General features: G+C 39.6%; 1 protein-coding gene across 1 annotated transcript in view; it reads left to right on the top strand.

The window, feature by feature from the left end:
- Positions 1-280: 280 nt before the first annotated feature.
- Positions 281-24,494, top strand: part of PKHD1 (PKHD1 ciliary IPT domain containing fibrocystin/polyductin) — a 552,653-nt gene continuing 528,439 nt past the window's right edge. Inside the window, exons 1-10 of the mRNA XM_055136692.1 lie at positions 281-332; positions 1,556-1,633; positions 2,278-2,422; positions 7,872-7,980; positions 12,355-12,412; positions 19,308-19,386; positions 20,641-20,715; positions 21,658-21,722; positions 22,519-22,558; positions 23,797-23,867. Coding sequence (XP_054992667.1) covers positions 281-332; positions 1,556-1,633; positions 2,278-2,422; positions 7,872-7,980; positions 12,355-12,412; positions 19,308-19,386; positions 20,641-20,715; positions 21,658-21,722; positions 22,519-22,558; positions 23,797-23,867 — 772 coding nt within the window. The remainder of the gene's footprint in view (positions 333-1,555; positions 1,634-2,277; positions 2,423-7,871; positions 7,981-12,354; positions 12,413-19,307; positions 19,387-20,640; positions 20,716-21,657; positions 21,723-22,518; positions 22,559-23,796; positions 23,868-24,494) is intronic.

Here is a 24,494-nt window from a genome sequence, read left to right as displayed (position 1 = left end):
ACAAGGTTGATTCAGTAGTGATGATTTTATGTACATGTTTTAGATTATTCTTTTCTCACCAGCTTAGAAAGATGACAAGTCCTTTGGAAACTCGAGGGTTGTATCAGTATTGCTTCCTCAGCATTACACGTTTAAACATTAAAAATAACTAGAAGGTGAGCCAAAATATAATAATACATTGTACGTTTTTATTTTTTAAATTAAGCACCAGTGATATGCTGCTCTAATTAAAACTGAAGATGCCAAAGCAATGTTGGGACAATTGACTTAAGTGGATATGATGTCTGTTTGTCTGATCTTGATGATAAGTGTTGAAATACTGCTTATGACTGGTAAGTGGGGTGTGTTTTTAAGGAATCAAAGAGAGAATACAATAGATTCCCTTAAGAACAAGCTTATTGATGCTTAAATTATTGTTTGGGGAGGAAGTGGTGAAGTTTATTCTCTGAGATATATTGTTCTTAGCTTTTTTCTCTTGCTCAGCTGTTACTTCTAAACTTCATAAAAAAAATTCTTTTCTGAGCCATATAATTCTTTTTAAACTTTGTCTTCCCCAAGGAGTAGCTTATTTAAGCAATCAATGGCAGACAAAGCCTTCTTTAACTGTCTATTCTTTGGCCAAAGCACGAATGGAGGCCTCTGCAAGACTGGAGACTAAGTAAAGTCACACTGGACTGTTGGCGTCTATTTGGGAACCCAGTCTAACATATCTTATGAAATCTATACTATTCTTTTTTTAAAAGAAATTATTTATTTATTTATTTATTTATTTTTTGCTTTTTGGTTACTCCTGGCTCTGCACTCAGGAATTACTCCTGGTGGTGCTCAGGGGACCATATGGACTGCTGGGAATTGAAGCCAGGTTGGCTGCATGCAAGGCAAATGCCTTACCTGCTGTACTTTCATTCCAACTCTATACTATTTGTTTTTAAATTTTAACACTTCCTTCTTCCCATGTTTCAGTTCTTCTCTAATAAGGTAAGTTAAAAAATATTGATAATTTTATATTGATTTGGGAAGTCTTTCTAATTATGTCTTCGAAAGAGGGAAATTTAAAGAAGGTATACTGAACAGGACTGAAACAAAGTTCTAGAAGTTTCTTTCTTTGGGAGGAGTGGAAATACAAAAAATAAGTGGTGATTTTACAATTAAATATAACCACCTGATTGAAGAGTGGTAAAAAAAAGATATTAGGGATTCAAATAGCGGCTAAATGTATCTGTAGGGCCCTTCCAAAAGGAAGTAGACTGACATCCAGAATTGTCTTGATGAACATTGGGATTTGGATGCCTAAGAGGAAGATTCAGTTAGAACTTTCCTTAAAATAGGAGTACTGAGGTTGTAGGTTTTCTGTTCAGTAGCCCCTCATAAGAAATGGAAATTCTGGAGCCACCCCCCAGGCCTACGGGATCAGAAACTCTGATAATGGTACCCAGAAATTGGTGCTTTGCTAAGCTTTTTGAAGATTCTAATTAATGCAAACTTTTGTTTCAGTAGTATTGGAGAAACTGTAGATTTCAATTTCCCTTTGAAACCAATCTTTCCTTATTTGTAGTGTCCTGCACGTGTTTCCGAATCGTACCTGAAGAGGGCAGCCTTGCAGGAGGAACTTGGATCACAGTAATTTTTGATGGTGGGTTTGGGGTCTGACAAATCCAAGTTACTTGTTTGTTGATAAAAAGAATTCTAAGGAGTGTGAATCTTTGGCTATTCTCTATCTTAAGGAAACACCCACATCACAACCTGAGATACTGTATTCTGTTCTCTCCATTCTGGAGAAGTTCTCCTTCTCTCTTAAATGGGTAACTCTTTCCCTCTTTCCTTTCCCCTATTTCTCTAAAAGTGTTTTACAACCAAAAAATATGCAACATTGGCTTTCTGCCTTCTCTAAGCACTAGTGTAAAATAGAGGCTGAGAGGAGATATAACAAAAATACAGATCAGTCTGTCTACATATGGGACCTTTGAGACGATGGTTTATGCTCCTAGATCTGCTTACCTGGTACAATTGAGAACTGATCTCCCTCATCCCAGATTTACATAAATGGGCCTTGATTAGAAAAATATTTTTAATAAACTCATAAATGAGAGGGCTTATATATATGGTTAAAAAGTGAGATACCATAAAAGAAATAAATGGCTTTGGAAGTGAGAAATATTAATTGAATTCTCAAGCAGATTCAGTGTCTCACATTGCCCCCATGTGGCCATGTTCTTTATGATGTCTTTGTGGATTACAACTCTTGTAAGCCTGAGATTTCCTGTTCTCTGTGTTTAGGTCTGGAATCTGATCTCCTTTATCCTGCCAATGGCTCTCAGCTGGAGATAAACCTGGTCAGTGTGTTTAAGCCTGCATCACAGCGCATTCCCTGTGATATCACTCCTGTCTTCTTGGATTTGCCAGTCGTGATGTGTAGGACCAGGTATACTGATGGGGAATGAGAACAGACAGGATGAGGGTTTTATTTTTCTCAGGATTTTTGCAAGACAAGTGAGAGCAAGTACTGCTGTGCCTGCCATTCATTATCTGCAGTTTAAAAAATGTAGCATTAGAATATGCTTCTTAAAAGTTTCTTATCGGGGTTCAAGGGCTTTAGTACAGATATGAATTTTGAGATGTTTGTAAGGAGGGACTAGCATGTGTTGCTTTTATTTTTAACAAGGAGTTCTATGGCTATTAAGATTTCAGTAAGTGATGACATTTTGTCATTAAGAATACTTATCTTTTGAAATAGATGTAATTGCCTTAATTGTGCAAAAACCTAAAAGCAATTTGAAATGTGTTTGTTTTAGTTCTCAGTTCGTTTGCTGAGAATCATTTGCTATGATTTGTACAGGATTATAAGACTCAAAAATTTGTACAGGATTATAAGACTTCATAAATTGTTGATTTATGAAGTTTATGTTTTGTGGTTTGTGTTTTATTCATTTCTTGGGTTTTTGGGCCACGCCTGGTAGTGCACATGGGTTATTCCTGACTCTGTGCTCAGAATTACCCCCTAGATGGGGGACCATATGGTGCCAAGATTAAGCTTGGGGTTGGCTGCAAGCGAAGCAAACAAACACCTTAACTCCTGTACTATCTATCTGTCCACTTCCAACTTGCATTTTAGAGTTGCTACTTAATAGTAAGTCTTCAGCTAAAAAAAAAAAGATATTTCCTTTATTTTTGGGTTTCTCTTTGAGGAAGACATTCCCCTCTTTGATCTCTGTAGATTGAAATCCTAACTAAACATATCTATTGCTAATACCATCTTTCCCTCAAATATCCAAATAAGTGTAATTGTTTTTTTCTTTAAACGGGTGAAGTACAAAATGAAATTTGGGTTGTAACACCTCTTTGAGAACCTCCTTTTAGCAATTCATCTAGAAAGAGTATTTATGTATGTGTGTGGACAAATACACAGCACACACCCATCCATTGAATTATCCTTTCTCCTCAGTTTTTTTATGCAGTTCATCCTTCTAAAGGAGGGTTTTTTGTAACTTATACTGACATAGTTTACAATAACACAAGTAGCTTTAGTAGCCCTATTTTCAATCTTGTGCTTTCTCTTATTAATCTCCATCAGTTGCCCATTTGTCAGAATCTTCTTTATAAATTAAGTGCTTTGAAGGTGAAAGATATACTTAATCTACCCTTGCTGTCCTTATTGTGTAAAAATAAAAATAAAAAGAAAGGTGCGCGGGCGGCGAGGCAGGTGAAGGAACGAACGGAGCCAAGATGGTTGGTCTCACTTGCAGTTTATTCCAATCTTCCCTCTATACACTCTCCTCTGGTACTCTCCTCCCACTTCTTTCTCCCCCATCCTACTTCATTCTCTCTCTCTCTCGATCTGTGGATCTGGCCCCCGTGGATCTGGCCCCCAACCCACTCTTACAGCCTAGTTAAATCTCCACAGCATGAGGGGGCTGGGGCATACACGTAGGTGTGGTCACCATCAATAGGGTAAGGTTCTTTTCCCTCAGGGGATGCTTCCCCTAGGACTTAATTCTCTTTCAGCAGGAGGATCCACCCAAGGACAGAGTCCCATGAATGTGTTTCTCTTCTCCTCAGCCAGCAAACATATAAGAATTCATAATATTAATCATTTTGTATGGACACAATAAGAGATGCATTAAAGCTTATAGAATTGCTCTCCTGGGGCCATCTCAATCTCAGACTACAGTGCTCAGGCCAGATCAGTCTTTCCTATCCCTGGCAGGGTCCCAGTCTCATAATTACTATTGGATCATGACAGCATTTGTCTATGATCAAGCTCTTAACTTATAGTTAAGAATTAGGCACTTTGGCCAGGCCCATCTCGATGCCAGGGTAGCACATAACTCACTGCTTGCTCTGGATCCTTCCCGTCCCACGTCAGGGACCCTACTTTGGGGTGCTAGGAACTGAGGGCAACTGAGGCTTAAGTGGAGAAAGCAGATGCCTGGGAGGGAATAACATTCGAGGCCAATTAATTCCCAAGTTATAAAAACATAATATTGTCTTCTTGTGTCTATACAAAAAAGACATAGCTTTAAAGTAAATTATTCAAAAGGCATAAAGAGGAGAGAAAGGCAATGTTATAATGTTCAGTGTCCTAGGAAATTCTGACCTTACCAATTAACAGAGTTTGATTAGAGGAAGAGCAGAAAAACTGGTAGAAGTGGTTACAGATAAACAAAGGAATGGGAGTGACTCGGGAGCACTTTGATGGGTGTGACTGATAAACCTAAGCTCCTAGTGGCAAGGGGGAAAGGACAAACCAATGATATCCAACACTTATCATACTTAGCACAGACTCAATAGGCATCTGTTGAAACTGAACCTCCTTATAGTTCTGTTCTTGGGTTAAAAACTTGACTCTGTATTTTCCCTTAAGTTTTATGGTTTATGTAGGCATCATCCTATAAAAATTTGCTATGGAATAACTCAAAATGCCGAAAATTTAATATTCCGTTATCTCAGTGCCAACATACGAATGCTTCTTAGATGTGCCTTTGATTTTTCTATCAAACCTTTTATTTTTTTAATTAAAACAAGAATATTTTGCTACTGAAGATCAAACTCAGGGTTCATGTAAGGTATACATTTTGCCATTGAGTCACATCACTGATCCTCTGTCATCTTTTTTATTTTTTTGCTTTTGGGGTCACACCTGGCGATGCACAGGGGTTACTCCTGGCTTTGCACTCAGAAATTACTCCTGGCGGTGTTCAGGGGGCCATATGGGGTGCTGGGAATTGAACCCGGGTTGGCCTCGTACAAGACAAACGCCCTACCCGCTGTGCTATCACTCCAGCCCCTATCACCTTTTTAAAGAAAAAGAAATACTACCTACATAAATGTAATTATTGGCTGGAATATGAATATTAAATTCAATTAACATTCAAATGTGGAAAAAGTACATGTTTCTAACAATGCATGGCAGATTTACCACATAAAGACATGTGATCTTTTGCCAAAACAGGCACTGTAGCATACAAGTTAGCACTGCTCAATAAAAATATAAATAAAAATATAAATATAGTTTAAATTCTTCTAAAAATCACATTAAAAATAGATAGAAGCAAGTGAGATTAATTTTAACAAGTTTTACACAATGTATTTAACATATTGTTTTAATATGTAATTTATGCATTCAGTTTACAAATTATTAATGAAATAGTTTATATCTATCTTTGCATAGCAAACCTTCAAAATCTACTAAGCATACTAGCAGGCTTATATCTTACATGTGATTAACCAAATTTTAGTTGCCAATAACTGCATAGAGTTAGTGTTTAGCATAGAAGATGTTGCAGTGCAAAATTAAATCTACTGTCATGGACAATATTTTAAGTGAGAAAGTTTGAGGTGAGGTAATTTCAAATCTAGTGTTTCTTATTCATCATATTCCTGTACTTACAAAAAATCACCACGAATAGCAAACTTAAAGAAACAAGTTGCTGAGCTTTTTAACAAAATGTGGGAAAGTATAAGATTCTCTTGAAAGATATGTGAAGTGTTTGTGCACTGCTTGGATGATTGCAAAGTAAAATACTTTTCTATTTTTGGCAATAGGAGAATGTCATACAATTCCTGAGATTAAAAGTGGGATTCAAGTCTTAGCGTGTCCTCATCTTGTGGTGTTGTCATATACTATGTCTCAATCTGTCTGGAACTGTCATTTCATTTCAAAGGAAACTAGGATTAGATTATCTATCAAAGTGCTTTCCTACTCTTTCTTTTTTAAAGATTTATCATATTTTATTTATTTTAAATTATTTATTTTTGTTGAATCACCATGAGATACACAGTTGCAAAACTTTTCCTGGGTTGGGTTTCAGTCATACAATGTCCCATCACCTGTCCCTCCACCAGTGTTTTATTTCCCACTACCAAACACTATCAATGTCCCCAGTTTCCCTCTCAACACCCACTCTCCCCCCACCAGCCTGCTTCTATGGTAGGCACCTCTCTCTCTCTCTCTCCCTCTCTCTCTCTCTCTCCCTCTCTCTCTCCCTCTCTCTCTCTCTCTCTCTCTCTCTCTCTCTCTCTCTCTCTCTCTCTCTCTCCCCCCTTTTGGGCATTATGGTTTGCAATAGAGGTACTGAAAGTTTATCATGTTTGTTTCTTTACCTATTTAAACCAGTAGGTTTAAGATTTAAGATTTCAGTTTAAGATTAATTTTTATAGTTATTATTTTTTTAGATAGATTAGCAATTTTTCTTTCTTTCTTTTTCTTTTTCTTTTATTTTCTGAATCACCGTGAGATGCAGTGATAAAGCTTTCATTGAGTTTCAGTCATACAATGATCAAACATCCATCCCTCCACCAGTGCACATTTTCCAGTATCCTTCCCCCCACTTCCCAACCCTCCCCTACCTCTGCGGAAGACAATTTCCTCCATACTCTCTCTACTTTGGGGCATTATGGTTTGCAATACAGATGCTGAGAGGCTTTCATGTTTGGTCCTTTATCTACTTTTGGCACACATCTCCAACCGGAACGATCCTTCCAACCATCATTGACTTAGTGATCCCTTCTCTATGCCAGCTGCTAAAAGTTATTATTGGAATTACATGGTCATTATTATTGAAATAAAATACTAAATAAAGCAATGTTGGTAACAACAGTAATTATTGAAATAATAACTATCAATCATAATTATTAAAATCATAATTATTGAAATAACTTGGCATTTTTTATATTTATGTTTTAGATTTACAGTATTACCATACTCCACTTAACACTAAAGTCCCAGTAACCTTCTACCACTCTCTCTGGGTTCCTTCTGCTCAAACTCTTTGCCTCCCTAACACCTCTCTCTGGCCTTGGGAGCCTCAGGTCTGTAACCAGAGTCTGTAACTAGTTCTGTAACCAGAAGTGTTTGTTTTCATTGTCTGCTGTCCATCCCCTTGTGTGTTTTTTTCTTTTTTGGGTCACACCCAGCGTTGCACAGGGGTCACTCCTGACTCTGCACTCAGGAATCATCCCTGGTGGTGCTCAGCAGACTATGTGGGATGCTGGGAATCGCATGCAAGGCAAAAGCCCTACCCGCTGTGCTATCGCTTGTTTTTTGTCCTTAATAAACACTGAGTGAGATCATCTGGTACTTGTATTTCTCTTATAGTCTTCATGTCCTACACATATAGGATTATGAGAAACAGAATAAGAGATTTTAAACTTTAGTGATTTTCAGTGAAAAACACCATCACTTCTTTTGCTGAAGATCCAATGTAAAAGTTTTGTGGATGAGTGAATCTAGGAGGTAAATACTGAAATATAGAAATCCTTGGCATATTCTGTTTTCTAAGTACAGGGAAGGAATTGGAAATGGCCAAATAGGATTGCTAGTTTGGGCAGTCCATGGCTTATGACTCATAGAAATTTTTCCTTTCTGTCCTCAGATCTCTGCCCTCTGGTGCACCCGAGGGTCTGTACCACCTGGAAGTGAACTCTGGGGGACAGGTGGTAGGCAGTGCAGGCTCAGGACCACAAGACAGCTGTTATTTCCAGGTGAGTGCTGAGGCGGCCAAAGCTGTGCTTGTCTGGTCCATTGACAAGGAAGCAACATACCATTACAATTGCTAAGTGAGGCAACTTCATCTAGCAATACCGCCAGAATCTTGGTTTGAGAGGGTAAAAAAATCCTTGGGTGGGAAGGGTCTCAACTAATGGACAATAAGAAAATCTATGTTAGTCTCTAGCTAAGGGCTTTATGAACATTAATTATTTATGGGGTTAGTTTATGGGGTTGGTTATCATAATTCTGGGTGTTTTTTAAAATTTTTTTCTTTTTGGGTCATACCCAGCAATGCACAGGGGCTACATATGTCTCTTGCACTCAGGAATTACTCCTAGCAGTGCTCAGGGGACCATATAGGATGCTGGGAATCAAACCTGGGTCAGCCGCGGCAAGGCAAATTCCCTACCCGCTGTGCTATTGCTCCAGCCCCATAATTATGTTTTTATAGATTAGGAAGCTGAGACTGATGGAGATAAAATAATTTTCCTAGGGCTTTCATCTGACTCAAGTTCTTACCTAAACCCGAAGCTGAAGCCCCCAGATAGCTCCTGGGTAACAGTTTTGCATTTTTTTTTTTTTGCTTTTCATGTCACACCTGGCGATGCACAGGAGTTACTCCTGGATTTGCACTCAGGAATTACTCCTGGCGGTGCACAGGGGACCATATGAGATGCTGGGAATCAACCCGGTTGGCCACATGCAAGGCAAACTCACTGTGCTATTGTTCCAACCCTCAGTATTGTATTTTATAGCTGCGATGATCCTTACTCTCAGCTGGTGAAGCACTCAGGCACCTATTTTTCACTTGGCCCTCTGTTTCATGGATGATTTCCCATCTCAGATTGAAAGGGAATTGATGAATTCTTCTTCAAATTCAAATAGGGCAAAAAAAGGGGGGGAAGGAAGGAGAAGAAGGTGGAAAGAGTGGAGAGAGAGAATGTGTATGTGTGACCATAAGCCAATGTCTGACTTATTTTTAAAAATCAACATGCATGTGATAGTTTGATTTTATGTTTGCTTCAGTCCACTGCTTATTTCAGATTTTTTGCTTTTGGAGTCACACCCAGCGATGCGCAGGGGTTACTCCTGGCTCTGCACTCAGGAATTTCTCCTGGCAGTGCTTGGGGGACCGTATGGGATGCAGGTAATTGAACCCGGGTTGGTCGCGTGCAAGGCAAATGCCCTACCCTCTGTGCTATTACTCCAGCCTCTCAGATTTATTTTACAAGGAAATGTTCTCTAAAACTGTAAATCCTAGACTTCCTAGAAGGCAGATTTGGCTGTGGCCCCTGCCATGGTGGTATTTCCCACTGGATTCCCATCAGAGCTTCTCATCAGAGTCCAATTAGTGCTTCTAGAGAGGAAATCTTCATTCTCACTCTTCTCTGACATGATCCACCATTTACATAGGCAATACCCTTTTCAAGTTTGGAATTTGCTGTCCATTTACACTTAGCAAACTTGCTTCCCAGTCTGAATCCCACTTCCTGGAATTTTGCTTCTGCACATATGTAGCAAACAGGGGAAATAAAAAGCATTCCTTCTTGTTAGCACCCGCACCTCCAACCTCTACACTGTCTCACTGAATGTAACAGAAGAGAGAGAAGGCTGAGGAGGCTCCTAAATCACCATATAGCTTTTTGGTTTTGATGTCCCCCTCACCTCAGAGAGTAGTTTTCCTGCTTATTAAAGATGGGAAAGTAAAGGAAGGGGCACGAAGAGGAAAAAAAAAAAAACATGTCCCCAAATTGCACATTAAAGAAAAACAAGTCCTTCAGTGGTTCAACTGGCTTGGTGAGTTGATGAAAAATCACCAGGGGTTGCAGTTAATGAGACATTCCAAGTTAAATAAAACTCTTGTGTGTCTTTGTTTGGGGACAGGGAACCATGGGTATTAAAATTTAATTCCATCCCGCCAGTCCACTCCAAAGCGTCTGCTGCAGGCATTGACAAGTTTGAGCAACCCACAGGTTTATCAAACAGCTGGTGGCGGTGGCTTTCTCACTCAAATCCGAAGTTTCTCCTCGCCCTCATCTTGCTGCCAGTGACCCCGCTGGGGCTCAGTGATCAGCAGGTGGGAAGCTTGATTTGGAAGCTCATTAATTTTTCACTTTGTCACATCTCAGCCTTAGTGGGTGACCACCTTCCTTCCTGTTTCTCTTAGAAAGTTACAATTTTCTTTTTTTAATGCTGTGTGAGCTCAGAGAGAATAACAAGTGAAGTCTTTTTTTGAGGTTGAACTCTAAGCCCAGTCACTGAGTATCTAGGAGGGAGTGATGAAGGAGTCACCCTATTCACCCCACAGCTTTGATAGAATGATCGCACACTGAGTGGTAGATCTGATAGTTCATATTGGAAATTGAGAGACTCTTTTGATGTGGACTTTATGGCATCTGTTACTGTTTCTAAACATCTGGGAAAAGGGATGCTAATCAGAGTTCTCTCTGCTTCATTTGGCTCTGAAGATGAAGTGTTAATGGGAATGACTATGGTATAAATGAGGACCCAGGGGAGTAGCAAAGGTCTAGGGCCCTGGGAGATGGGAGGCTGGTATACTTGGCAAGTGACAAGTGTTTGTGGAATGTATTGATCTGTATCTTTTGGTGAGATCACACCTTACTGAGCTGGTGAAGTCACAGCATTCTTACTGTGAGCCCCCTGACTGTGTTTTTTTTTTTTATGTGAACTATTTTCTAACTCTTTCCTTTGTAGAGGAAGAAAACCAGCCTTATTGGCAGACTACACTGCCCTGTAGATCAATACTTCAAAGCCTCCACTTGCCAAGCTGCCATTAACTTTGTTGAAATGTCAATTGATTGTACAGGTCTGATAAAGGCTGTTGATTTACGAGGGCTTTGATGGTATGCCCCCTGGGAAGGTTGTGTCCTAGGGTGCTGGAAGCAGACCAAGTTAAGATAATAATAAATAACAGTGCCCCTGGCCCCCACCACTGCACCACACACACTCCCTCAAACCAAAAGAACCCTGAACTCAAACAAACAAAAACCAGAAAACAAAATCCAGCTCACCATCTTTAGTTTTGCAAATGGGAAGCAGGGTTAAGTGGTGAGGATAAAATGTTCAGGCATCAAAAGGAGACTGGGGGAAGGAGAAGCAGGAGGAAAGACTAGTAGGTCTTTTACTGGGTGAGTCTTTAGTTCCTGGGTCACACCATAATCTTCTCGGCCCTGACTTTAAAATGCATTGATCTCTGACTAACCCAGATATCTACAGGGGTGACAGAGTTTCCAGACTGTCTTAGCTTCCCCTCTGCTGTTAGGTAGTATATCAGTCTTTGTAGATGGGATATTATTCACAAAAACTGTGAATATCTTTGTATCAGGTTATGCACAAGGACCCAATAATGATCAAGTTATGCAATGTCCCTGCTTTTCTGGAGCAGATAGATAGCAGATGATGTAAATGGAGAGCAGGCATTGCAAGATGATTTTGGAGTGCTGTTATCAGACTTATCTATCTATTTATTTATTTATTTTTAATTAGGGGGTCATACCCGGAGGTGCTCAGGTTTACTCCTGATTCTGCACTTGGGCATAATTTCTGGCACGCTCAGGGGAATTCATAGAGTGCTGGGGATCTAACCCATGTTGGACACGTACCAGGCAAGCGCTGTACCCACAGTACCGTTATCAGACTTCTGTAGGTTCTCACCACACCTGAAAACATCAATGACATTTCCTTCTTGAAAATTGGACAAGAGAATGTTTTTCATTCCTGGAATCATCGGAATCTTTTTCTCCCAATAGACACCCTCCATATTTCTGAGAAACATCCAACTTCTAACTTTTTTGTTGCTTGCTAATCCAAACCAAAGTGTGGGCTGATAGTAATTTAAATTACAACCTCTTACATAAAAACAAGCAAATTATTGCCTACGAGAAGATAAAATCCTCATGATATAATATCATGATACAAGATATAATAATGGAATAATGAAGTTGGCATCCTAAAATGAAACTTGCCTTTTTGCATTAGGAATGGCAGGTGGACAGACTGAAACAGGTGTGGACTATGTGGTTGTACAGGATAAAGTGATTTGTATGGTCTTCGTCAAGTTCCCTTTACATCCTTTTACATGCTCTATAGAAGAACTTAATGATATCCATCATCCAAGCGTCATAGAAATATTATGAAAATAAAAACCAGTTGATGCAAGGGAGATTTGAGGAAATATGAGTTATACACTTCTGGCCGGTTCAGATGACCATATAGGATACTGGGGACCAGGGATCAAACCTGGGTCTCCATAAGCATGGCAAATGCCCAACTCCCCTGGCTTGTACTTCTCATATTTGTGTGAAATTCTCACAATGAAATGCTCACTTGTGATCATATTTTTAAAGTTTTCCAGGGCACAAACTCCCATTGTTCACCAAGTGAACCCATCAAGTGGAATTCCAGGTAAGGAATCTAACAACACAGGAATAATTCGGCCTCCCTCTGTCAAAGTATTGAAAACCCTTCTATACAGGTGGGTGGTCTTTATACTACACTAGCACGTGACAGGGACAAACGGAGACATTACTGGGGCCCGCTTGAGCAAATCAAAGATCAACAGGATGAAAAGTGACAAGTGACAAGATCTTTATAAATGGGAAATTTAGCTTCTTATTTTTTTTTTTATGAATTTTTACCTGATTGCTATGTTGGAAGCAAGTGTCCACCTCTGGCTCCTTTCTGACCTGGTTTGCTTTCACCTCTGGATACTTTTGTTCTATTACTTTGCTGATAACAAATGGAATTTAAACATGAAAATAAAAAGAGGCCAGATGCTGCCAGAAAACCAAAGAAAAAGAAATCCTCTTGGCTCTTAGCTTTATACTCAACTACATAGAAACAAACCTTCACTGAATTTCACTGTCATTCAGATTCTGTTCTCAGTTTTTGACATACATTATCTTGTTGTAATCCTCAAACACACACACACACACACACACACACACACACAAATGAGAACCAGTGTTATTTTCATTTTGTAGACAAGGAAAGAAAATATCAAAAGTTTAATAATGCATTTACTTGCCTCATCATATTACTAACAAGGAGAAAGCTGAGATTTAAACCCGGCAGTTAGATGGGTCCACTTTTCTGACATTTTGTTCTGTCTTGAGCAGCACTGGACACATTTGGAAGGCCCATCCTCCTGATCTTTATCCTAGGAGGTTGTTTATGAGTTAGAGTGCACACAGATTTGAAAAGGCTAGGAGTCTAGCAGAGAAAGCCCTGAGATTTACATGAAAGGAGAAGAGATTAGATTTAAGAAATAGATTCAGGAACTGCTAAATCTATGTTAAAACTAAGCAGTAAACACAGTGAGGATTAAGGCTGTCGGGTTCTTGGCAAATGCCTTTATCTCTTTTGTGTTTTCCATTTGTTCGGGATTTCCAGAATAGTGTATGTATGGGAACATATGTTGCTAAATTTTTATGTGTGTCAGTTGTGTCTAAATGCATAAACTGTGACCTAGTTGTTGGGAATGACATGACTGCTCACAAATGTCAAAACAAATATCTACATTATTGAAAATTGTCCATTTGGGTGTGAGGGGAGGTTATACAGATACAGATTTTATGTGTATGTGAATCAATTATATCCAAAGGAATATAACATGACATAATCTTATTAGTGTGGGTTACTCATAGACCTGGTCTCAATTTCTTGTGCTCTGAATAATCAAGACAGGAGCATTTTTTTATTAAAAAGAGATGTGGCCTGTGAAAAATTGCATGCAGAAATCAGAGTCCCTGGTGCTCTGATATTTTTAATTTAATTTTTAAAATGCTTATTAAAGAGCAATAATTTATAAAGTTACTAATTGTTGGTTCCTCCGTCCCTCTCAGAAAGCCCGACAAGCTAATGAGAGTATCCGTCCCGCATGGCAGAGCCTGGCAAGCTACTCGTGGCATATTTGATATGCCAAAAACAGTAACAAGTCTCACAATGGAGACGTTACTGGTACCCGCTCGAGCAAATTAATGAACAACTGGACGACGGTGCTACAGTGCTACTGATTACTGAGTTTTAGGCAGATACTAGTTTCTATTTACTTATTTATTTCATTAGTGTATCACCGTCAGGTACAGTTACAAACTTAAGAACTTTTGTGTTTGCATTTCAGTCATACAGTGATCATTTACATCCCTCCACCAGTGCCCATTCTCCTCCATTAGTGTTCCCAGTATCGCTCCCACCACTCCCACCCCATTTCCCACCACCCCACCTCACCACTGCGGCAGGGCATTCCCTTTTGTTTTCTCTCCTTTTGGGTGTTGTGGTTTGCAATAGAGGTATTGAGTAGCCATTGTGTTCTGTCTGTAGTCTACTTTCGGCACGCTGGTCTTTCAACCCGACTGGGTTCTCCCAACATCCTTCACTTGGTGCTCCCTTCTCTATCAGGCAGATAATAGTTTAACATCAATCCCTCCACCAGTATCAAGTTCCCTCTATCACTGTTCCCTCTCTGCCCCAACTCTCACCCCACCCCTGCTTGTCAACTTGACAGGCACATTACAAACTTTCACTGGTTGCAGCTTAAATCAAGTGTTTTCAGTTCTGTTGAATCTGTGTGTTGGATCTATGGAGATACCCCTGACTCATATCACTAGGGTAGCTGATGTGAGATGGTATTTCCTTGTTATCTTGATTTGGGTTTCTCTGATAAGTGATGCTGAGCATTCTTCCATGTACCTACTGGCTACCTAGCTGCTTTCTTTGTTAAGTCTCTATTCATTTCCTCTTCCCATTTGTTGATAGGGTTTTTGAATTTATTTATTTATTTATTTTGGTTTATCTTTGTTTGTACTACATATATCCTGGACTGGACATCAAACCTTTATCTGATGTGTTGAATACAAATATATTTTTTTTCCCATTCAATTAGTCTTTTTAAGTTTTAGCTCATGGGTTTTTTTTTTATTTCTTTTTTCTTTTTGCCATGCAGGAGCTCTTTAACTCTATGTAGTCCCATTCATTTATTTTTGATTTTGTTGCCTTTGCCTGTGGTATCAGATCATTGAAGGCAACTTTGAGGTCCAAATCTTCAAATCTTCAAGTGTTCTGCCTCTGTTTTCCTCAATATGCTTTATAGTTTCTAGTCAGATTTCAAAGGCCTTGATCCACTTTGAGTTGACTTTTATGTGAGGTGTAAGGTATGGATCCAGCTTGAGTTTCTAACACATGGTTATCCAACTTTCCCTGGTGCTCAGGTATTAAGAAGTTTCTTTTAGATGGCAGAGTCCTGGTAGGGCAAAAGGTAAGGAAGGTGACAGCAGTTGAGATGTGGAATAGGATGTCTGCTGGCACCCAGATCTATCAAGTCTGTTTCTCCCACCAAGACTGAGTTCTCCACCTTCTGGGGGGAATGATTGGTGTCCGGTCTGGTAGGAGTGGTTCTTCTGGGCAGGGACCATACAGCTGTATCTTCGAAATCACTTTCCAGATCATTACACTGAGTTTATTGGAGAAGCCTGCCTAAGGCAGCAGACTGTGATATGGGAGGAGGTGGGGGGGGGGAGGAGAGAGGATGTTTAAGAGCAGTTGAATGTTGATAGGTGATTTCCAATCCTTTATTGTGATACAGGATTCCTTCTCCGCCCCACCCCCACCCCAATCCCTCTGTCCACCCCTATAGCCCCCTGTTCTGTTATAGAAGTTTCTAAGCCTCTTTGTTGAGAAACTCAACAATTCCCCATTTCTATATCTTAGCACCAGTCTTAAAAACTTATGCCCATTGGTGCTAGATGTCATCTTACTCAAGTCAGTAGGTTGATAATTCAGCCTTCTAGAAATAAAAGGAAATTAGTTTTTCAGAGTTCAGCAGTAGTAGAGGGCTTTAGACTCATGATTCTCTCAAATCTGATGACCTTTATTATCAAATAAGGCTTGAAAAAGCATTCTTGTTGGCTGCTTGCATTGTACGGCCCAGGAACGATGCTATAACTACTTAAATGGCCCTTGGTGGCTGGGAACTTTCCCCAGTCCTGTAGGTTTTCTTTCTTTTTACCCACTGGTCTGAAAATGGCTGTTATAATTCCTGAAAGTTTCAGTTGTATGGTACAGAGGAGTCACTTTATACTGCTCAAACACAGGCATAGATTGAAGGGAAACCTTTCTGGGTAATGTGCATTCATGGTCTCACATATAGCCATAGAGAGATTCCCTGTCACCTGAACACAGTGACCTCATGAACCCCAGAGGTGCCCATTTCCCAAGTGCAGCTTTTGCCTCATTAGCTAAGACCTCTCTCATTGTTCAGCAGAAATGGTAAGGCTGGAAGATTTGAGCACTGACGGTTAAATCTTCTGATTTTTTGGAAGACATGTTTCCAGGTTGGGAGATTGTGTGCTGAACTTTAACTACATCACCTTGCTGTGCTGTGCTTGCTTAATATTTCATCCCATGCAGTTACATAGACTGAATTTAGATCTTTTTCAACTCTGAGGAAAAGCAGCTCAGGTAGAATCTAATAAGGTCCCCAAACTCTTTCAGAGAAATCTAGTTGGATTTCTTTTCTAACTAGAGCAGAGAGGATTGGGGATAGACTTGAGACCTTATCTTGCTGGAAGGGAATTTCTGATGAATGCATCCTCATTCTACTCAAGCTAAAGGCAATTAAAAAAAAAAACTTGCTACTCATTGGAAATCCCTGCAAGTCATACGGAAGAGACTTAGTCAAGAATTCAGCCATTTATCAGGGGAGTCAGCAAATACCAACTATTCGATGATAACTAATTTTTTCTTTTTTGCTGAACATGAGCATTTTGTTGAGTGAGTGAAATATAAGTTGTCTATCTTTTAAACCATTAACTATGTTACTATTGTTTGCTTCCCCCCTCACATCCTGTCCATTTTGATGACCCACGACATTTACCTTTTTTGTGTGCTGCTATAAGGAAAATTTTTAGTATCACTGAATAATCATAGAAATCACACAATCTGATCCTCCTCATATGTGCATATTAGGAAGTATCCTGAGGAAAGTTTCCTGAAATACAGAGCACCTCAAGGCACATTCAATTCCACACTTAATGGACTGAACACAGTTGAGAGTAGAACAGGCTTTGTGGAAATCAATTTCTCCCCCTTGAAATCCTCTTTTTTTCTGGAATGTGAGGAAGACCCATTAATTCCTCTTTGTTGTGTACATAGCTGATTTCATTTATGATGCACTAATTGATTATTTAATTTTTGGTATGTGTTATACTGATTCCTGGATGGATCGTACTGTTATTCTTCCTTTATGAGCAGTTAATAAAAAGCAGCCAATAGTCTGAATAATGACAGATTTGGCTACCTTGAAGAGATGCAACCAAAAATACAGTTATGTTTTACATTTAAAGTTTGAGCCAATAGGAAGCCAGAAAGATAGTATAGTAGGCAGGGCTTCCATGTGGCCAACCTGGGTTCTATCCCTGGCACCCCTTATGGTCCCCTGAGCCCACCAGGACTGATCCTTGAGCAACATGGAGTATGTCCCAAATCTCAAAACTAAATAAAAATAATACGGTTTGAGCTGGGCTGGAGTGATAGCACAGTGGATAGGGCGTTTGCCTTGCACGCAACTGACCGACCTGGGTTCGATTCCTCCACCCCTCTCAAAGAGCCTGGCAAGCTACTGAGAGTATCTCTCCCGCATGGCAGAGCCTGGCAAGCTACCTGTGGCATATTTGATATACCAAAAACAGTAACAACAAGTCTCACAATGGAGACATTACTGGTGCCTGCTTGAGCAAATCGTTGAACAACGGGACGACAGTGCTACAGTGCTACAAGGTTTGAGCTAACTACATGATTCTCATGCAGAGGTTTAAATATGGGGTAAGTCAAAGAAGCAATTATGAATTTATGTTGAAAAAATTTTGAGCATTCCCATAAATATAAATATGTCCTAGATCATACCAAATGACACACAGGGCCTAAAATAGCATTGATTTGCAGACATATGATAAATACCCAAGTCATATGAATTTGGGGTAAATTTTTGGGGAACAAACTTAGGGGTACCATTCTTCCTCTTTGTAGTGCATGTTACCTCTAAAATAACTATTGTTGCCAGATTCTGGAAACAATCCGAACGCCCAAGAACAGATGACTGGTTAAAAAACACTTTGGTATATCCACACAATGGAATACTATTTAGCTGTTAGGAAAGATGAAGTTATGAAATTTGTTTATACTTAGATGGTTTTGGAGAGTATCATGATGAGTGAAGTGAGTTAGAAAGAGAGGGATAGACAGAATGACTGCACTCATTTGTGGAATATAAAATAACATAATATGAGACTGACACCCAAGGATAGTAGAGACAGGGCCAGGAATATTGCTTTGTAGTTGGAAGCCTGTCTCATGAGCTGGGGTAGAAGGCAGCTGGAATAGAGAAGGGATCACTAAGTCAATGATGGTAGGAGGAATTGTTTGAAATAGAGATGCGTGCTGAAAGTAGATAAAAGATTAAACATGATAGCCTCTCAGTATCTGTATTGCAAATCATAACACCCAAAAGTAGAGAGAAAATATGGGGGGAATTGTTTGCTATAGAGGCAGGGGGAATACTGGGACATGAGTGGTAGAAAATGTACACTGGTGGAGAAATGGGTGTTTGATCATTGTATGACTGAAATTCAAACATGAAAGCTTTGTAACTGTATCTCATGGTGATTTGATAAAAAATAATAATAAAAAATGTCTGTCTGTTGTCCCATTGTTCATCAATTTGCTTGATCGGGCACCAGTAATGTCTCCATTGTGAGACTTGTTGTTACTGTTTTTGGCGTATTGAATATGCCACGGGTAGCTTGCCAGGCTCTGCCATGTAGGCGGGATACTCTCGGTAGCTTGCCGGGTTCTCTGAGAGGGACTGAGGAATTGAATCCAGGTCGGCCATGTGCAAGGCAAACACTCTACTCTCTGTGCTATCGCTCCAATCCAAAATAACTATTGTGAAACATGCTGAGTGCTGGTTTTGTGTTTTGAATTTTATTGTTATAGTGATAATCCTGTCTATATTTCTTTGGGTTAATGAAAACAGGTACTTAATATAGGTCCTTTGTAAAAGTGAAAAGATGTAAAAAAATTTGAAAATCAGGGATACATCTGTATATTCAAACTTTTTGGTTTTTTTGGGGGGGGAACACCTTGCAGCATTCAAGTGTTACTCCTGGTCTCCTGATTCTATGCTCCTGGTGGGGCTCTGGGGACCATAAGGAATGCAGTTGATTGTGTGCAAAGCAAGTGCCCTACTCACTGTACTATCACCTGACACGTGTATGTTAAACACTATTTAAACCTTCCAAAACAGGAAAAATAATCCATGTGTATGGTCGGATTATGACAGGAAGATTGGAAACTTTTGATTTGGATGCTGAGTACATTGATAGGTAAGCATGGGTTTCTTGCTGTGTGGAATTAGTTACAAACACTCTGGATTGCTTCCTGGGACTGGCTTCCCAATAGCAATAAATTGCAAGCAGTTGGCACAGAATCTCTCTTTTCCTCTTTGCAGTTTATAGTCCCTGGTGAGCTGGGCTTCAGCAAACTTTGTTAATGTAATTGCAACTGGTCGATTAAGTCGGTCCATTTATTTACTGACAACTCAGTCACTCTGGGCTCCGTGTGAATTGTACTGTAATTGCATCTGTGGTTTTTCCTTTTTGATTCTTCCTCTTCTCCCCCTTGTTTTGCAGGCTGAAATAAATTATTTATAAAATAGGCCCCAAAGAGAGACCTTTATAACTTCCTGGTTTAGTTGCTATCCATTTGTACACTTATAAGTTCTGTTGGTATGACTGGAGAAAAATGTGGGGAAAGGTACTGAAAGCCATTAAGTTTTTAATGTTCACTGGAATGATTCAGATGGTCAACATAACTTTTTTCACTGGAGACTTTTTCCATGGAGAGTAGTTCTCAGTCAATCATCAATGCCAGGGAGAGAGAACACTAAGGAAAATATTGGTATTGTGATGTTTATGGGAAATTGAGCAACTCTGAGTGTCAAACACAGGAAGAAATTATAGGGAGGATTTATAAGGTTGTAGGAACATAGTCTCACTATTTTTCTCAACTGCTTAATTTCCCTCTCACCCCTGGACAGGATGGAGATGCGTCTCCTGTTCCATGGTATTGGTTTGATGTTAGTTAGTAAAAATATGATTACTATTCTCAGGACCACTTCTCAACAATCGATAGTCAACCTGAAATTAAGATCCTTTCTGTGGAGGAGAGAAATCCCAAGCACATTCTTGACAATATTCCATGTCATGATGTGGTCCTGTATCAGCCTTGGGCCTAGGTATAAGGGGGCAACAAAGACACAGTGACCAGCAGTAATGGGGATCTGAGACAACCGATGTGGTGTTGAAGACTTTCTGGGAAAGGGGAAATGCCTCCTCTCTAGTGTGAAGTGTGACTTTGAACCACCAGCTTGAGAATTTGTTTCACCATCTTTTCAGGGAACAGCCTTCTGCAATCACCGGACCTGGTAAATTCTAACAATGTTTTCTTTGTGTTTTGCCAGAAATATTTGCTGAGAATAGTGCAGAATTGTCTTGTGTCTTTGTTTCTTCTTTTTATTTATTTATTTATTTATTTATTTATTTATTTATTTATTTATTTATTTATTTATTTAAATCCAGCCCATTGATTCTGGAAGCCCAAGGAGATGGATGGGTCACTCCATGCTCTTATATAAACAGGCAGACAGGAAGTAGGTGAGTGTTATTCTTGCCAACATGTATGTTTTTAGATTCTGCTACTGAAATGTAATGTAGTGGATACGTGCTCTCACATGCCTGCTTTGAAAATATGATTCACCTGTAACTGTTGACTTCTTTATATTTATCTTTCTGGAAAAGACCTAACTTCTGATTCAAGTGTTCAGGGCTTACTTCTGGCTCTGTGCTCAGAGGTCACCCCTGGGCATCCCCTTGTATGCTCTGGGTACTGTTTATAGCCTTGATCTCATGATTACACTCCTATTTGGTATTATTGTCAGTTCTGTTACCATACTAAATGGGTTTGTTATCATTTTATAACATCTATCTCCTTGCTTGGTTTTTGTTTTTAAAATTAATTATGATTTATGCAATTAGGCATTGTGTCTGAGTATCTACATGCTCACAGTTCAGATAACCGACATTGTTGAGTTTCATATGACTCAGCACTGGTAACCTTACTGTGAGGCTATCTTAAGAATTTTATATGACTTTGAATTTTGGGGTAAGTATGCGTCAAGCCAAGTTTTATAATATGGTTCCTTCCTAGTGGCTTCAATTTACTTGCTGGGATTGCCCTTTATGGGGAGTTTACATGTGCTAATAAATTTTCAGTTTTTGGATAAGCATGTTTTTATCCTTCTCATAAAACAGATATTGGAAAGAAAGGAGCGAATGGGGGTTAGGACCAGTTAAATCTTGTATATCACACCATGGGTTAGACTGGCGGTACATGTTTTGATGGTAACTCTAGTCACTACTATCCTGATTATTTGTACCATGATTTTATTACATGTTTATTTTCTACTTATTTTCTCTTGAGAGTTTGCATTTTATTGCATTTTTTGCTAGAGTTTTTATTCTCCTGTCTAAAGACATGAAACTGCTGACCTCCATTGTCTTGGGATTTTCACTTTTAATTTTTGTTTTTTTCCCTAGTTACCCTATTCAGGAATACCATGGTCTTGGGATTCTGCAGTGCCGCGTGGAAGGCAACTATATAGGTCTGCTTGAGAAGTAACAAGGGTTTTGGGAGGGGTGGAACATTCTCTAAAAATAATGTGCAGGAGGCTCAGAGAGCATTTCAACTGGGCCAACATGGGCTGAGCTGTGCTGAAAGTTTCAACATGAGAACTTGAGGATATGACATTGCTCTACTTCTCTAGTGATAGGGACCACTAGCATCACCCTGGCACTCTTCAGGGGGTCTTCAGGGCCGTACCCTGTAGCCCTGTGGTTCGTGCAGTGCTGGGAATTGAACCCAGGACTTTACACATGCCAGACATGTGCTCTACCACTTTGAAATCAAGGATTAGCAAAATCTTGAGACTTATCCATTTACTTTTCTCTGATTGAAAAAAATAAATAGCAATGTTAAGTGTAAGAGTTGCTTCTCAAGAGGATGATAATGCTAACAAGCATTTGTCGAGAATGTCCTAAAAAATATGATCTGAAGCTCCCAAAGTATAAACTAATTTTATTCATACAGTAAATCTGTAAGTTTGGTAACCTTATTTTGCTCTACAGGTGACAGCATTGAATTCAGTCACCTATGGAGTAGGATTTATTATGTGCAGTCTAACTCCAATCTTCATTTTGTGAAAGAGCATTTGCTCTCTCACTATTGGGAAGCTGTGTTGCTGATGGCGCAAATCTGGGTGATGTCTGTTTTGAACACCATTAAGAAAATCACAGGTGTGGGTGGTGATGGCGATGTCTGCAACCCTTTGGTATACGGTCTCATGCTTGCCAAAGTTATACATACAGGTTCCTCTAGTATTGTCTTTCTTTTTGTTACAGGCTCCCAGAATGTAAGCTTCTCAGTATTTAACAAAGGAAAGTAAGTAGTAGAGAGGAAGCAAATTTATCTTCGCCTTAGATTGTCTTTTCTCTCATCTTACTTTCTCTATACTTTGATAATGAGAAATTTCAAATGGAAAATTTCAGGATAATGATGCATAAGGAGGGTGAATACAATTTTGTCCTTCCCTCACACCTTTTTTTTTTTTTTTTTTGCTTTTTGGGTCACACCCAGCGATGCTCAGGGGTCACTCCTGGCTCTGCACTCAGGAATTACTCCTGGTGGTGCTCGGGGGACCATATGGGATGCTGGGAATCAAATCCGGATTGGCTGCGTGCAAGGCAAATGCCCTACCCGCTGTGCTAATCCTCCAGCCCCTCCCTCACATCTTGAAGCGGTATAAATGCTTCAATGTGGTGATTCTGAAGCAATTTTTTTTCTTTTTATTTTGCTTTTTGGGTCACACCCAGTGAAGCACAGGGTTTAGTCCTGGCTCTGCACTCAGGAATTACTCCTGGCGATGCTTGGGGGATCATGTGGGATGCTGGGAATCGAATGGTCAGCTGTATGCAAGGCAAATGCCCTACCCGCTGTGCTATCGCTCCAGCCCTGAAGCAATCTTATAATATGACTGTAAACTTAAAATAATATATAGTGTGATTACATTGTACAATTCCAGGAAATGCCTTCTTCAGGACAGAAAGGGCTCAAACACTGTTGATCTGTGGAGACATAAATTCATCTTCTGGGTTTCTGTATGCCTTTCCTCATTCTGAAAAGTCCGTTTCCCCAGCTGGTTTCCTTAAAAGTGCATTGTCGGGCTGATATTTATTTCATTATGATGATGAGGACACACCACTGACAATTATACTGCCACAAAGCCATCAACTTCATTAGTACATGGAGGTGATCGCTTTCTCTCCTTTTCTATTTGGGGAAGAAATAAGAGTCTTATCTATTGAGCATCTATCATAGTCCAGCTCAATAGCAGCCGTATTCACATTTTTCATTTTAGTTCATGCTGTGACATTCTTTCAAGTAGGTGTTATTTCCAGAGAATACTTTTCTAGATTGAAATACAAACAGCCCCATTGCCAGCCTTCTCTTGCACCTTCTCAGGGGGACTGATATCTAAACTGTTGTGAAAAATCACAACAGACTGTTTCATGAGTTTCCTTGCAGGAAGGAAACAAAAACAATCCTGCCTTTCTTGGAAGAGATGCAAGCCCAGATGTTATTTTCATCCAAAACAAACTCTGACTTTTATTTTTTTGAAGGTCAATGGTTGATAAGACTGCATGGCTGATCAGTGCTAAACAGGATCTCTTCCTGTACCAGACACATTCAGGTATTACAGCTCTTCACCTTGCGTTCCCATCTCTCCCTTCATATCAAACTCTGGGTCTCCCTTCCTTTCCCTCCAGGTAATTCCCTCTAGCCATTGATATGTGAAGCTATCTGCAGGAATCGATACTCCTTTGATTTTAGATAGAATAAGCTGCTTGTTTGAATGTCAACTATATTATAGTAGCACTGTTGTTCTGTTGTTCATCGATTTGCTCGAGCGGGCAACAGTAACCTCTCCATTGTGAGACTTGTTGTTACTGTTTTTTGGCTTATCGAATATGCCACAGGTAGCTTGCCAGGTTCTGCCGTGCAGGCGGGATACTCTCAGTAGCTTGCTGGGCTCTCCGAGAGGGACAAAGGAATCGAACCCAGGTCAGCCGCGTGCAAGGCAAACACCCAATATTATAGTAGTTACATTTATTTTAAATTTATTGCCATCTAGGTAACATGGTTACAATAGTGTTAACTTTTATGGTTTTGATATACAAAGTTACTGCTTCTTCACCGCCATCAAGTGACCAAGACCCTCCACAATTGTCCTTTGGCCACTTCTTTTTTTTTTATTTTTTTTTAAAGAAATATTTTATTGAACCACCGTGAAAACAAGAAAAAAATACAAAGCTTTCAG

Source organism: Sorex araneus, chromosome 4 (genome assembly GCF_027595985.1).
Source record: "Sorex araneus isolate mSorAra2 chromosome 4, mSorAra2.pri, whole genome shotgun sequence".
Taxonomy (NCBI): domain Eukaryota; kingdom Metazoa; phylum Chordata; class Mammalia; order Eulipotyphla; family Soricidae; genus Sorex; species Sorex araneus.
This window is presented reverse-complemented; position numbering and strand designations above follow the sequence as displayed.